Below are 17,036 nucleotides of genomic sequence, written 5' to 3' on the forward strand. Positions count from 1 at the left end.
ATCATAATTTTCAAACATAAAACCACGCTGAAAATCAAGTTCCCTGCTGGAGTTTTTGTGTATGTCCATGACAGAGGTTGGATGGATGAGGTGGAGTGAAGTTGTCGATCGATAATGTGTAGAATAGGCACCCGAGTGTCCTATGCAAAGAATACAGCTTATTAGCATGGAACCAGTTCTGATGAAAAGTCATACGGACTCGAAACGTTAACTCTGTCTTCTTCTCCACAGATGCTGTCAGACCTGCTGAGTTTTTCCAGCAATTTTTGTTTTTGTGTTAGTGTGGAACATTGTTCAGATCCCAGATAACCAATGAGATCAAGTGGTGGCAGTGAAGAAATAACACCCAAATTGCAGTACACCAGGGGGTCTAACATCTGTAGTTCAACTTTTGGATGTGTGCCTTGTAAGAATCGATGTTATTGTTTTATATATTTTTGGGGGATATTGTGTTATTCTGTAAATAAGACTGTGTGCGTGAGTGAGGGAGATTTAATTAAGCTGGGAAAGAGATTGATAGGAGCCAGGTTGTCTCCAGGTTTGTGAATAGGTTAGGTGTAACATTTTTTTTTTCTTCATGAGATGTGGGCATCACTGGCCGGCATTTATTGCCCATCCCTAATTGCCCTTGTTCAGGGGACATGTAAGACACATTGCTGTGGAATATATTAACCTTGCCCTGGAGTCAAATATAGGCCAGGTCAGGGAAGGACAGCAGATTTCCTTCCCTAAAGGAGATTAGTGAACCAGATGGGTTTTTAAGACAATCAACAATGGTTTCATGGTCATCATTAGGCTTTTAATTCCAGATTTTTATTAAATTTAAATTCCACCAACTGCTATAGAAGGATTCGAACCCAGGTCCCCAGAACATTACCCTGGGTCTCTGGATTACTAGTCTAGCAACAATACCACTATGCTATTGCCTCCCCTTGCATTTTTAGATAAGTTGAGAGTTTGTTTGAATATCAAAGGGGAGTCAGAGGTACAAAGAAACATGTTTGCATCTTGCAGGAGTTCCATACGTCAATAGTAGTGAGGGTATTATACCTTATTAACCCAAAAGCAAAGGCAAGCATAAGACATAACAACTTTTATCTTTGGAAGGATTTGAGGTTCAAAGAGGTGTGAGAACAATGGAACCAGAGTTGAAAGGCAAGAAAAAAGGTATTTCAGAGTTAGTATGAAGGGCTTAGTTGGGGAGATAGCTGGAATTGTTTGAGCTGATAAGCTACAGCTGGAGCTCTGGGCTGGGAGAGGATGTTGTTTGTTCAGCCATCCAGTCAAGCCAGAAAAATCATGGGCTGCAACAAGCAGTTTTATTCTGAAATGGATTCCGCTGCAGAGTGGATGAGGGTGAATGTCATGTGGTATGCCTTTATTGAGGCAACAGCAGTTTGCTTTGGATAATATTACTAGATTTCATGTTTAGACATCTAATAAGGGAGTGTTGCCTGGGAGGTGTTTGCTTGTGGGTTTGACCAAGCAGAGGGGTGTTTTTTGGGAATATTTTGTAAGGCTAACCTTAATTGTGTAACTACAATCTTGTGTGATTAAGTTTTCTTTTATTCTTGATAATAAAACTTTTACTTTTAATTTTTAAAAATCCCAAATAAGTGTTACTGAACCGATTACTGCTGAGATCAGTACATTTTCTTCTCATTTTCAGAATATAAAGAAAAAAGTTATGGCCCATGAGCCAAGTTTCCCTTTGGGATTTGGTTTGCGCAGCAATTAACACCAGCTGTGATCATAATAGCCTCAATAAGTCATTTAAGGATCATGTTCGCAATTAATTCATTCAATAAATGTGTCACATTGATTTAATTTGAATTACTAATGTTATCCTTTTTTCACATTTCAAAATCCCGAACACAACACCAGCAGTTCATATTTTATACTTAGTGTATAAATCAACCCCCAATTTTGGGAGGATTTTTCAAGGATTCAAAGGTCAACTTATATGCTGTGATCCACAGTAGTTACACAAAGTGGCAAAGCATTGAGCTTATCCATTTCACAATCATAATACGCTAACAGTATTAAATAATAGTACTTTCATAATACGGTTATAATGTCTGTATTTAAAAATAGTATTCTTGTTTTACCTGAGTAGCCATTTCCCTTTCTGCAATCATGGCAGTTTGAAGGTCCTCTTCTAAAGAATGAATCATCTGCTGATGCTTTTCAACTATGTTAACTGAAGCCATGTATTTCTGATGTTGTTGGTCCAGCAGCTTCTCTTGATGCTGGATCTAAAATAAATTTTGAAAAGTTGTTCAATTACAAGTGTTCTATTTGCAAAATCATGTCGGCTCAAAAACGTGAAAAAGATCCAATTTAGCTTGGATTAGTGAAGCTAACTGATTACCCAAGAAAATTAGCCCAAGCGGAGCATAAACATCAGCATGGATTGGTGGGGCTGAATGGCTTGTTTCTGTGTTGTATATTCAATGTAATTTTACATAGTTTTATAGTGCTCAGAAAAATAAAAATGAAATACATTCAGAAAAAGTTGCAATTTTTTTGCCACTAACAAAAAAACCTAAGTAATTCAACTACTCTGATTGTTTTCAATGAAGTAGCAACATTTGAGTCAAACCAGTCACTAACCTGCAATGCATTCAAATATGGAAAGTAATTAGCACCTTGGTTTTAGTCATTTACGCAAGAAAATTGAAAGGAACTCATACTGCTCCTGTACTCTTGGGTTGATCTCGAAACACAAATATAGGCATGGAGTTTCCACTAGGTCAAGTTGGTGTTAGCACAACTCAACCAAAATCAGCCAAACCAGCATAAAAGATTGAGAATTTCAAGTGCCAACCGACATGCAATGTAAATAGAGTTCCCACAAGCTACTGCACTGCAAATAGCCACACTTCAATCAAATCAAAAAAAAATCAGGAGAAGAGCCTCAAAAGAGTTTTGTAAACCAACTGTTCAGCAAAGCAAATGTGCTGTATATGCTCTCAAAGGGTGGTGGCAATCTGTTAACTGAAGTATTCTGTTTCCAACATTGTGCTCCAGTTTATTTCAAAAAAACAAATTTCCTCAAGAGTAAACAGTCTCTTTTTGAAAAAAGAAACAGAACTGATATATCAGGAGGCTCGGGGAGGGAAAATAATCAACAGACCTCTATGTATTGCTTCTGCGGTCCAACTTTTGCTCAGGTTCTGTCACCTGCCACTTCCAAACACAGCATCCGGAAATTCAATAGGCCCTTCAATAGTGTCCTGTAAACTCTCCTTTTATGCCAATAGCATTCTATTCCTTTCAGTAGCTCATTTCCACAGATATCCAGAGGACTTTGGGTCTTGCTACACACCCCAACTTGCCAAAATTGCACATTTTAACCCTCAGTGGCAACTATGCAGTGCTGTCCACCACTCACACACCTCACTTATTTTCTAAAAAACACCAATTACAGCTTTGCAAACCAAGTTCTTCAGTTAACACTCACTGTGTCACTAGACTCTCCAAGAAAATTTCAAGAGCAATCAGACCTATGTCCTTCCAAAGGCCAACCCTGCTTTCACAGCGCTTCACAGAGTGGTCCCATAGATTTAAATGTATTGTCATTTAGAGGCATCCAGAGAATACAGGAAAAGAAGGTAACAAAGTAAATTGTTTTTCTTCTTTCATTGACTAAGTGGCCCTTAAGCTTCCAGGTCAGTAGAAACCTGACAACTGAACTATATTCTGATAAACATAGTCATAGTCTGATCAATAGGTGACCGCTATCTAACAGCAACGTGGTTCATTCTTCATTGCTCAATTCGGGACGTACAACAATTAGCAGTCTAGCAAGTGACACCCATACTCATACCCACTGCTGCAACTTTAACACAACTCAGTAATGTGTGACTGTAAAAGTGGACAGCATCAATTAGTCATATGTGACCATTTTGACATGTGTGGCAAGTGACAAGTATATTGGACAACGCTAGACTAGATGCTCTGATTAAAAATGCTTAATCAATAAATTAATTAAAAATAATAAAACTGCACCAGTCATAAATACACCATGGAATTCTTTTTAATACAAAGCAATATTTTTTAAAATTACATTCTAAAACGCTGTCCAACTGCACAAGCTCATGCAAAATTTTGACAATATGCAAATAAGTTTGAACAGATAAAAAAATTGCAAAACTAGCACAATTTTGAGCACAACTTGCACCTGATCACCAATTGTACTTTAAGCAAAAACTCTTTCCTACAATTGATACAATCAAATTGCAGAAGCCCAAAAATACTATTGTATGAAGTGCATTTCATTTTAGCAAATACACAGAGCAGAATAGCATCTAGATAGTTTGAAGGAGCTGTGTCAGCCCAGAAGTTTTTTGCACAGAAAATAGAAAGTCCTTTGGTATTATAACCAAAGAAAGTTGTGAATAAAGATAAGCAAAGTTAATCTAATCTGTTTGGCAAGTACATTACATACGGCAAGACATATACCGTACAAAAGCAGGACATTGCTGGGGTAAGAACAAGGCAATCCACTGTCTTTTAACACATTTATGGGATCACATGCTATGAAACAAACTGGATAACATTTTTTGGCAGTAAATACATGAATGACTGTATAATTTTCAGAAATATACACTGTGTCATTAACATCATTATCAAATAATTAAAGGTCTGAAATTGCAGTAAGAAATCAGTAAATGGCAAAAAAAAGTTTTCAATCAAGGCATTTCTAAAAGAAAAATGGACTGGATTTTCATCTTGGAGGCAGATAGTTGGAGTCTGGAAATTTCCCAGCCCGTGCACCCGCCTCAAGAAAAAGTGCCCCGAAAGCTGCGATTTTCGTTCTGGTGGCAAGCGCGGGATAGAGTCAGGTCTGCTGCTACCGGACACAAATTAGAGGTGGTCACAGGGGCTGCTGAGTGCTGAGACAGGTTGGATAAAAGACCCGCCTTAGTTCTCTGGGATTTGGTCCCAGTTGTATCTTAATTAATAGCCCCTATGCCAACTTAGTGCCAACTCATAGAATCATAGAAACGACAAAACTATGCTATCCAGCCTAATCCCACTTTCCAACATTTGGTCCGTAGCCCTGCGGATTACAGCACTTCAGTATATGTCCAGGCACTTTTCAAATGAGATGAAGTTTTCTGTCTTTACCATCTTTTCAGGCAGTGAGATCCAGACCCCTACAACCTTCTGGGTGAAACGTTTTTTCTTCATCACCCCTCAAATACTCCTACCAATCACTTTAAATCTATGCCCCCTGGACACTGATCTCTCTGCTAAGATAAATAAGCTCTTTCCATCCACAACACTGGCATCCACCCAGCAATGTGGAAAATTGCTCAGGCGTGTCCTGTACACAAAACGCAGGACAAGTCCAACCCAGCCAATTACCACCCCATCTGTCTACTCTCGATCACCAGTAAAGTGATGGAGGGGGTCATCAACAGTGCTATCAAATGGCACTTGCTTAGCAAAAATCTGCTCACCGATGCTCAGTTTGAGTTCTGCCAGGATCATTCAGCTCCTGACCTCATTACAGCCTTGCTTCAAACATGGACAAAAGAGCTGAACTCCGGAGGTGAAATGAGAGTGACTGCCCTTGATATCAAGGCAGTATTTGACTCAATGCGACATCAAGGTGCCCTAGCAAAACTGGAATCAATGGGAATCAGGGGGAAAACTCTCTGCTGGTTGGAGTCATACCTAGCACAAAGGAAGATGGCTGTGGTTGTTAGAGGTCAATCATCTCAGTTCCAGGACATCACTGCAGGAGTTCCTCAGGGTAGTGTCCTATCCCTAACCATCTTCAGCTGCTTCATCAATGACCTTCCTTACATCATAAGATCAGAATTGGGGATGTTCGCTGATGGTTGCACAACGTTCAGCATCATTTGCGACTCCTCACATACTGAAGCAGTTCACGTCAAAATGCAGCAAGACCTGGACAATATCCAGGCTTGGGCTGACAAGCAGTAAGTAACATTCACGCCACAGAAGTGTCAGGCAATGACCATCTCCAACAAGAGACAATCCGACCATCACCCCTTGACATCTAATGGCACTACCATCACTGAATCCCCCCACTAAATCAACATCCAGGAGGTTACCATTGACCAGAAAATGAACTGGGCTAGCTATATAAATACTGTGACTACAAAAACAGCTCAGAGGCTAGGATTCCTGCAGTGAGTAATTCACCTCCTGACTCCCCAAAGCCTATCCACCATCTACAAAGCACAAGTCAGGGGTGTGATGGAATACTTGCTACTTGCCTGGATGAGTGTAGCTCCAACAACACTCAAGAGGCTTGAGGCCATCCAGGACAAAGCAGCCCACTTGATTGGCACCCCATCCACAAACATTCACTCCCTTCACCATCGATGCACAGTGGCAGCGGTGTGTACCATCTACAAGATGCACACCAAGAACTCACCATGGCTCCTTAGACAGCACCTTCCAAACCCACGACCACTACCATCTAGAAGAACAAGGGCAGCAGACACATGGGAACACCACCACTGGCAAGTTCCCCTCCAAGCCACTCACCATCCTGACTTGGAAATATATTACCGTTCCTTCACTGTCACTGGGTCAAAATCCTGGAACTCCCTCCCTAACAGCACTGTAGGTGTACCTACACCACATGGACTGCATCGATTCAAGAAGGCAGCTCACCACCACCTTCTCAAGGGCAATTAGGGATGGGCAATAAATGTTGGCCTAGCCAGCGAAGCCCACATCCCGTGAAAGAGGAAAAAACTTTAACAAGACCCCTCACAAGTTAGTACATCTCAAAGAAATTACCTCTCAATCTCCTCTGTTCCAAGGAGAACACCCCCAGCCATCTGATCTTTCCTCATAGCTGCAATTTTCCAGCCCTGGCAACATCCCTGTAAATCTCCTCTCTACCCTCTCTAGTGAAATTCCGTCCTTTCTCATAACACCACCCCGCCCACCGCACCCCCCCCCCCACCCCATCATGGCCCCCGATAGCCCCTGTGCCAACTTAGTGCCAAATGATACCAACCCATGCCCCCCCACCCACCAACCTTTCCTCTACAGCCTCTATGTCAACTCACCCAGTAGTCACTATGGGTAGACCTCAGGAGCTATGCTAAGGTGAAAATAAAGTTCTAAGTAACTATTACAGACTTGGAGTTTAGCAAATTGAGAGGTAATCTTATTGAAACATAAGGTTCTGAGGAGGTTTGACAGGGTAGATGCTGAGGCAATGTTTCCCCTCATGGGGGAATCTAGAGTTAGGCGGTACAATTTAAAAAAACAAGGGGTCTTCTATTTGAGACAGAGATAAGGAGGAGTCTCTTCTCTCAGGAGGTTGTTAGCCTTTGGAATTCTCTTCCCCAGAAATCTGTGGAGGCTGGGCCATTGAACATGTTCAAGATTGCGTTAGACAAATTTTTGATTTTGGCGGACAGGCAGGAAAGTGGAGTTAATGCCACAATCAGATCAGCCATGATCTTACTGAATGGCAGAGCAGGCTTGATGGGCCAAATGGCCTATTCTATTTCTATTTTTGATCATCTTATAATCTTATTAATTATGCACCCAATATTTAAGTCTGAATCATTGATATATGCCACAAACAGCCAGGGACCCAGTAGTGAGCCCTGAATCAGCCTTGCAGTCACAAAAACGCCAATCAACCATGACCCTTTGCTTCCTGCCACTGAGCCAATCTTGGATCCAACCTGCCACTTTTCCTTGGATCCCATGAGCTATCCATTTACTGATCAGTCTGCTATGTGGGACCTTGTCAAAAACCTTGTTGAAATCCAGATAGACAACCTCAAACGGGCTATTCTCAACTCTCCTTGTTTACTGCTCAAAAAATTTAGTTGTTAGTCAGGTGCTACTTGCCATGGAGAACACACCAAATGAGGAGAGAGGAAGGAGTTTCAGTTTAAAACAGCGAGAAGAGAGCCGGGGGTTCAGTTCAAAACAGCAAGGAAAGAGCCGGGAGTTCAGTTCAAAACAACGAGGAGAGACGGGAGTTCAGTTTAAAACAGCGAGGGGAGCGGGGAGTTCAGTTTATAACAGCGAGGAGAGAGCTGGGAGCTCAGTTTAAAACAGCGGGGAGAGCCGGGAGTTCGGACACAGGGAGCTGACCTGTGTGTGAGAAGGGCAGCGGCAGATAAAAACCAGCGGCAGAGATCCCCTTAAACCTGTTTCTACATTTCAGAGCCAAAGTGTGACATCAAAGGAAAGCTGGTAGGTGATTGGTGGGTATCTCTTCTGTGACTCTTTTGATTGGCCAATTGGTTTAAATCAGGAGATGTTATTACAGCTGAAGAGTACAGTTAAGAAATTCACTTTTAAAATATTTAACATCTAAATTAATTAATCAAATAGAATAGAGATGTCTGGGTAGGCGATGTGTTGCAGCTGTAGTATGTGGTACTGGTGGTCGCCAGTGGTCGGCAGTGTGGTCCGTGGTGACCACATCTGCAGTAAGTGTTGGCTGCTCGAGGAACTTCGGCTCAGAGTTGATGAGCTGGAGTCCGTGCTGTGGATACTGCGGCATATCATGGAGGGAGAGAGGTACCTGGACTGTGTTTCAGGAAAGTCACTTCCCTTAGATTAATTACTTCAAATATGGACCATGGTTAGGGACAGGAGGGTGTGACTGCGAGTGAGGCAGGTATGGGGATCCAGAATTTAGTTTTGGAGGAGCCTCAGCCAGTACCTTTGACCAATAGGTAAGAGATTCTTGCTCCCAGTGTGGACGAGGGCACAGACTGCAGGGAGGATTAGCGAACTGGCCACAGCACCGTGCTACAGAGTGTCATTCAAGTGAGGGGAGAAAAGAGAAATGTAGTAGTGATGGGAGATAGCACAGTTAGGGGAATGGATACTGTTCTCTGCAGCAAAGACAGAGTCCCGAAGGCTGCGTTGCCTACCTGGTCTCTAGGTTAAGGGCATCTCTTCTGGGCTGGAGAGGAACTTGGGAGTGGGAGTGGGAGGGGAAGGATACAGTTGTTATGGCTCATGTTGGTACCAATAATATGGCTAGGATTAGGAAAGAGGTTCTGCTGAGGGACTACAAGCAGCTTGGGGCTAAATTAAAAAACAGAGCCACAAAGGTAGTAATCTCTGGATCAATACCTGAGCCACGTGCAAATTGGCATACAGTAAATAAGATTAGAGAGGTAAATGCATGGCTCAAAGACTGGTGCGGGAGAAATGGGTTTTGATTCATGGGGCACTGGCACTAGTTCTGGAGGAGAGAGCTGTTCCATTGGGATGGGTTTCATTTGAACCATGCTGGGATAACTGTCCTGGCGATTCGTATAACTAGGGTTATACAATTAGTTTAAAGTCCTATCGGACTTTAAATTAATTAGTGGGGTGAGGGTTCAATTGAAGGGATGTTTAAAAAAATCAAAAAGAAACGAGAGAGAAGAGGTGCAGGGTAGTGAAGAGGCGAACAATAATCAAAGTGTGACAAGGAGAGGCAGAAAATATAAGCAGAAGAGTGCAGAAGAAATCAGAACCAGAATGAGCAATAATGGTAAAAAGTCAAAGCTTAAGGCTCTTTATCTGAATGCACGTAGCATTTGTAACAAGATAGATGAGTTGATGGCACAAATAGAAATAAATGAATGACTTGCTAGTTATTACAGAGACGTGTTTGCAGGGTGACTAAGACTGGGAAGTCAATATTCAAGGGTGTTCGACATTCCGAAAAAATAGGGAAAAAGGAAAAGGAGGTGGGGTAGCTTTGTTAATAAAGGAAGGTATCAGTGTGGTGGTTAGTACTGATATAGGTACAATAAGTCGTGATGTGGAATCAGTTTGGGTGGAAATAAGGAATAGCAGGAGGAAGAGGTCATGGGTGGGAGTCGTCTATAGGCCCCCGAAGAATTTCCTCACTGTAGGACAAGGTATAAGTCGGAAAATAATGGAGGTGTGTAAGAGGGGCGCTACAATTGTCATGGGTGATTTTAATCTGCATATCGACTGGACAAATCAGATTGGCGGGGGTAACATGGAAGACGAATTTGTAGAGTGCAACAGGGATTGTTTTTAGAGTAATATGTTGGGGAACCTACCCGGGAACAGGCTATTTTAGATCTGGTAATGTGTAATGAAGTGGGGTTAATCAGGGATTTCGTAGTTAAGGATCCTCTAGAGGACAGCAATCACAACATGGTAGAATTTCAAATTCAGTTTGAGGACGAGCAACTCGGGTCTCAAACTAGTGTCCTCAACTTAAATAAGGGGCATTGCAGAGGTATGAAGAAAGGATTGTCTAAAGCGGATTGGGAAAATGGACTAAGGGAAAGGTCAGTGGATGAGCACTGGCAGACATTTAAGCAGATATTTCATAACACTCAGCAAAAATTTATCCCGGTCAAAAAGAAGGACTCGATGAAAAGGATGAACTACCCATGGTTAACAAAGGTGGTCAGGAGAATATCCAATCAAAAACAAAGGCATACAAAGTGGCAAAAACTAGTGGTAGGCCAGAGGATTGGGATTTTTTTAAGGAACTAAAAAGCTAATAAAGAGGGAGAAAATTGATTATGAAAGGAAATTGGCAAGAAATGTAAAAATACACAGCAAGAGCTTCCACAGGTATATAAAAAGAGAGAGTGGCTAAAGTGAGGGTGAGCTCTTGGATGATGCAGCTGGAGAATTGATAATGGGGAACAGGGAAACAGCAGATAATTTAAACCAATACTTTGCATCGGTCTTCACAGTGGAGGACACTATAAACATCCCAAAGATATCAGATATGCAAGGAGCTAATGGGAGGAAAGATCGTTTAACAGTCTCCATCATGAGGGATAAAGTATTTGACAAACTAATGGGGCTAAAGGCAGACAAGTCGCCAGGACCTGATGGCCTGCATCCAAAGGTTTTAAAGGGAGTGGCTGCAGAGATAGTGGAGGCATTGGTCGAAATATTCCAGAACTCATTGTATTTCAGGAGGGTTCCAGCAGTTTGGAAAACTGCTAATGTGACACCCCTGTTCAAAGAGGGAGGGAGGCAAGAATCAGGAAACTATAGGCTAGTCAGCCTAACATCTGTCATTGGGAAAATGCTGGGGTCCATTGTTAAGGAAGAAATAGCAGGACATTTAGAAAAGCTTAACGCAATCGAACAGAGTCAACATGGTTTTGTGAAAGGGAAATCATGTTTGACAAATTTGCTAGGGTTCTTTGAGGATATAACAAGCAGAGCTGATAAAGGGGAACCGGTAGATGGATTTCCAGAAGGCATTCCATAAGTACCACATAAAAAGGTTATTCTACAATACAGGAGCTCACAGTATTAGGGGAAATGTATTAGCATGGGTTCAGGATTTTTCAACACACAGAAAACAGAAAGTCAGGTTTAATGGGGCTTTTTCAGGCTGCAAAGACATAACTAGTGGAGTGCCACAAGGATCAGTCCTAGGGCCTCAAATATTTACTATCTATGTTAATGAGTTGGAGGAGGGGGCAGAGTGTAATGTATTGAAATTTGCTGATGATACAAAAATAGATGGGAGGCATGTTGTGATGAAGATATAAGGAATCTGCAAGGGGACATAGATAGGTTGAGTGAGTGGGCAAACACTTGGCAGATAGGGTTTAATGTAGGAAAATGTGAGATCATGCACTTTGGTAGGAGGAATCAAAAAGTAGACTGTTATTTAACTGGAGAGAGACTCCCAAAACCTCAGCACAGAAGGATCTGGGTGTTCTTGTGCATGAAACACAGGAAGTTAACATGCAGATACAACGAGTAATTGAGAGGGCAAATGGAATTTAGGCCTGTATTGCAAGGGGGTTGGAATTTAAAAATAGGGAAGTCTTGTTACAACTGTACAGGGTGTTGGTGAGGCCGTACCTGGAGTGCTGTATATGGTTTTGGTCCCCATATTTAAGAAAGGATATACTGGCATTGGAGGCAGTTCAACAGAGATTCACTAGGCCGATTCCTGATATGAAAGGGTTGATTTATCAAGAACAGCTAAATAGGTTAGGCCTTTATTCATGAGAGTTCAGGAGAATGAAGGGTGATCTTATTGAAACGTACAAGATTCTGAGGGGGCTTGACAAGGTAGATGTTGAGATGATGCTTCCATTAGTGGAGGAATCTCGAACTAGGGGACATAGTTATAGAATGCACGCATTTAAAACTGAGATACGAAGAAATTTGCTCTCTCAAACAATAGTGAATACCTGGAATTCTCTACTCCAGAGAGTTGTGAAGGCTAGATCACGGAAATATTTAAAGAGGATGTAGATAGATTTTTGAAGTATTGGAGAGTTGAGGACTGTGAGGAGCTGGCACAAAAGAGGAGTTGAGGCCTGAGGCAGATCAGCCATGATCTTATTGGAAGGCAGGGCAGGCTTGAGTGGCCGAATGGCCGACCCCTGCTCCTATTTCTTCTGTTCTATGTTTTTATGCCCTTAACAAATCCATACTGACTGTCCTTGAATAATCCATGCCTCACTAAATGATGACTTATACCATCCTTCAGCATTCTTCCAATTAATTTCCCTCCACCAAAGTTAGCTGATAGGCCTGCTATTACTCTGGCTATCCTTCCCTTTTTAAACAGTACCATACCTGCAGCTAGAGAGAGAGTCAAAAAATGGTCAGAGTTTCTACTATTTCTTCCCTTGCTTCTCTGAGCAGCTTGGAATACATTTCATCCGGGTCTAGTGGTTTATTTCATTTCAAAGAGGCTGAGGTTGTCCAATAATTCCTCCTCAATATTGCCTCCCTCACTACGTTTATCCTATCCAATATTTCACACATCTTAATTACAATGTCTGCTTCGTCCCTCTCTTTTGTGGAAGCAGGCACTAAATAATCATTGGCTTGTCTTACTTTGTGGTTCTTAGTCAAAGTATGCAAGACGTCCTGGGCTCAAATCCCAGAAAAGCCCTGTTTTCCAGGCCGCACTCCATGGGCCGAATGGAACCTTTCTGTGCTGTAATGGCTATGGGCTGGATTTAAGCTCCCCCATGGTGGATTTGAATATATAGGGCATGTAAAATCCAGTGAGGGCCATGCCCGCTGCCTCCCTGCCCCCTCAGCCTGCCAGCATGATCCTGGTCCCCAGTTTTTAATATGCATTCGTCACCTGGCTCCCCGATATCCCGGACTAGATGCAGTTCCAGCAATGTCCACCAATGGTATTGCTGGGACCAGAGAGCTGCTGGACATACAATTGGCTGGCAGCTCTTGGAGAAGGAACTTTCTGCCCAGATGGGGCAGAAGGCCAGCTTCAGGCCAATTAAAACTTCTCTAAGTGTTAAATGGCCGTGGGGCAGCTGACTGGAGTGGGGGCAGGCTCCTGCCGTGCGCCTCCACCACACCCCGCCGACCTTTTAACCAGGGAGGTGGCAACTTTGGCACCCTCTAAAATCCAGTCCTATGAATCTAAGAACCATACTTACAACTTGCTCCTCCATACACAATTAACCTTTCCATTTCTAATCTGCACTACTCTGTACTCTTTCTCTTTTAGTGTTTATAAAACATCTTTGGCTTTTCCTTGATTCAACTTGCCAATATATTTTTAATTGCTTCTCTTTGCTTTCCTAGCTTTCTTTTTAATTTAACCATTCCATAAAGGGTCCTGCATTATTGAGCTCTTGACATGTTCATGGATGGACAAAGTATACCAACTGAATCAAATTTCACTTATATTAAAAACCATCTACAGCTGAAGAAATTTGTAATCCTGGATCCACAGAAATCTTCCAGTTCCAACAGCCTAGTGAGCCCCAATACCAATAAATTAAGTTCTCGTTCCTTCATTCCTAGAGGCCCAGGATAGGACCAGGCTGGTTTGCCACACTACCTTACTGGTGAGTTGCAGGGAGGCATTCACAGTTCAAGCATCACTTGAATCCAGAAATGCTAGCTTCAGGCAGGCGGTCGAGCCATTTTGGGTGTATGCCTAAAACTGCCTCCCATTCTTCCATATTAAAGATTTGGAAAAGAATGAAGAATTGGCCTTTAAAGCAAAGTGTGTTCATACAAGTTTTTAAATAAGAGCAGGGAATCTAACTTATGATTCAAATTCTAATAAGCTACGCTATGAAGTTGTTTCCCCAAGAATCAAAAACAATAAGCAATTTGTTAGCTTATCTTGGCAATCAATGAACACTTTAAATCCACTGTTTTGTGAGATCCCTGGTCCCAGACTCTCAGCAGGGTTGTCTATTACTGGCCCACCACCTCTTTGGGAATAAAGAAAAGATGCGTAGCAAGAAAAGGAGCAAAATTATATGCACATTTATGGAAGAAAACAGCTTACATTGAAAATTCTCCCCTAGTACACCAACATTCTCGCTTTAATTATTATTTGTAAAAGCTGATATAAACTATGTTGTCCCCAATACTTTTAACTTCGCAAACTAGAGTCCCTCTTAATCCCTGACAAATCCTACACTCTCTCCAATTATTCTTTCACAATCTCCTTATAAAAACTGTTTTTATTTCCTTTTATATTACTGAGATTTTTATAAGTTTTCTTTTGGCCCTTCTACTTTTCACCCTTGCTCCCCGGCTGCATTTCTCACATTCCTCACGATATCCCTTAGCATTGTTTGCATTAGTTTTATCATATGCCTATCTTTAAGGTTTCCATCTCTTTCTATTCAGTCAAAGAATATCTTTCTCTAATACGCCTCCCTCTTTCACCTTTGCACTTTATCCATTTTAAATTTGAAATTCTTCATCTCTAATCTGGATTTCTGTTTCTTAACCTCAACCTCCCCCCATCGCCATGCACAGTTAATTGAAGCTGACCCCTTCCTATCTTATTGGAATAGGTTTTTATCCAGTTTGGAATCCTTATGGAGAAAATGGAGAAAAGAACTGATGCATCACATCACAGGGGCACCCTACAAATTGAGGGAAGGGAAAATAATGGGGTAACATCTTGGAGTCAGTATGCCATAATGGTTCTCTCCATTGAAAGCCTGAATAACTGTCGGATGCTGGATGAGGTAAATTATTGGAACATATATTGATACAACTCAAGTTAGTTTGGAATATATAAATATATAAAATATGAGAAGTTGAAAATTTAATGGAAGTCCACTGAATCTTATATATGTATTTTAAGAATAAAAATGATTTCAGTTAATAAAATTGTTTGCATAACACGCTATATTGACATGAAACAAAACTTTAAAAACTTGCCTGTTCTTCTGCTATATTACATTTTTCCTCTTGAGCTAATTGTTTCATTCTTAGTTTATGGATTATGTCTTCTTTACAAAAGACCTGTAGATTTATAAAGTAAAAAAATAATTATTTAAGAGTCATAAAAGCATAGAAGGAGACCATTTAGACCACTGAGTTCATGCTGGCTTTCTATAGAGCAATCCAGTCACCTGTAGCCTTTGTAGTTTATTTCCCATAAGTGCCTATTAAATTTTCTTTTGAAATCATTGATCATCTCCGCTTCCACCACCCGCATGGCAGTGAGTTTTAGGTCATTACCACTCGCTGCATAAAAGTTCTTTCTCACACCAACCCCCCAACCTCCTCGTATCTCTTGCCCAAAATCTAAATCTCAAAACTGTGTCCCCTAGTCTTTGTATCATTAGCTACTGGGAATAACTTTTCTTTGCCTACCTTATCTAAACCTGCCATAATCTTATATATATCTATCAAATCTCCTTTGCTCCAAGGAGAGCAACCCCAGCTTCACCGAGCCATCACATAGTTGAATTCCTTCATTCCTTGAATCATTCTAGTAAATCTCCTCTCAAGGACCTTCACATTCTTCCTAAAGTCTGGTGACCAGAACTGTACACAATACTCTAGTTGTGGCCTGACCAAAATTTTACATATGTTCAGCCTAATGCCTTTTGTACTCAATACTTCTATGTAGCCCAAGGTCCCGTATGTTCTGCTAACTGCTATCTCAAAATGTTCTGACACCTTCAAAGATCTATGCATTTCAGATACATTTGTCAGAATATATATTAAAAATTCTGGATATTACCTCATTTGAAAGGATATCTTGTTCACTTTGCGCAGTGATAATCCAAGCTTCAAGTCGGGCTCGTAAGCGTCCATTGTCCTCCACCGATTCATTGTATTGCTGCTGAAGTTGTTTCATTTGATCTTTCAGGTCAATAATGGTGACTTTCTTCTTTTGAACCTTCAATTAGGAAATAAATGTCTAAATGCGTAATGATCTTATGAAAAAGACATGCAAATTTGGAAATGGTAAGCTATACATTCATTGTAACTTTAGCCAAATAAACTATTTTTAACATTTGAAAGGAGCTGCTTATATGTTGCAATTAAATCACAGGTAAGCTACTACTTTACCCACAACAGCTGAGAGGGCTAAAGCACTCTATAGCTAAATTAAGATTTGAATTCAGGCTTAAGCTAATTATGAAGCACAAACAGGTAAAAATGATCATCATAATTTGGTGAATAATAATGACAACACCCTGGCTGTCATGTTGAGGATTTGTGTTTGTGAACTAGCTGTGCCACTAGCCGAGCTATTCCAGTCTAGCTACAACACTAGCATCTACCCAACAAAGTGGAAAAGTGATAAAAACAAAAAACAAAAAACTGCGAATGCTGGAAATACAAAACAAAAACAGAATTACCTGGAAAAACTCAGCAGATCTGGCAGCATCAGCAGAGAAGAGTTGACGTTTCGAGTCCTCATGACCCTTCAACAGAACTAGGCGAATCCCAGGAAGGGGTGAAATATAAGCTGGTTTAAGGGGGTGGGGTTGGGTGGGGGGAGGTGTGGTTGTAGGCAAAAGCAGTGATAGAAGCAGATCATCAAAAGATGTCACAGACAGCAGAACAAAAGAACACATAGGTGTCGAAGTTGGTGATATTATCTAAACGAATGTGCTAATTAAGAATGGATGGTAGGGCACTCAAGGTATAGCTCTAGTGGAGGTATTTTAAAATATTTTAAATATTTTAAATATTTTTAAATCTTTTATGCTCCGCCCACCCCCACTAGAGCTATACCTTGAGTGCCCTACCATCCATTCTTAATTAGCACATTCGTTTAGATAATATCACCAACTTCGACA

The 17,036-nt window shown here is 41.2% G+C and overlaps 1 protein-coding gene across 1 annotated transcript in view; it reads right to left on the reverse strand.

Annotated features, from left to right (window-relative positions):
• LOC121278804 (filamin A-interacting protein 1-like) overlaps window positions 1-17,036 on the reverse strand; it is a 286,735-nt gene that overhangs the window by 93,006 nt on the left and 176,693 nt on the right. Inside the window, exons 7-9 of the mRNA XM_041189257.1 lie at window positions 15,968-16,126; window positions 15,157-15,240; window positions 2,109-2,255 (exon numbers count right to left, since the gene is read on the reverse strand). Coding sequence (XP_041045191.1) covers window positions 2,109-2,255; window positions 15,157-15,240; window positions 15,968-16,126 — 390 coding nt within the window. The remainder of the gene's footprint in view (window positions 1-2,108; window positions 2,256-15,156; window positions 15,241-15,967; window positions 16,127-17,036) is intronic.

The sequence above is a fragment of the Carcharodon carcharias genome, chromosome 6 (assembly GCF_017639515.1).
Source record: "Carcharodon carcharias isolate sCarCar2 chromosome 6, sCarCar2.pri, whole genome shotgun sequence".
Taxonomy (NCBI): domain Eukaryota; kingdom Metazoa; phylum Chordata; class Chondrichthyes; order Lamniformes; family Lamnidae; genus Carcharodon; species Carcharodon carcharias.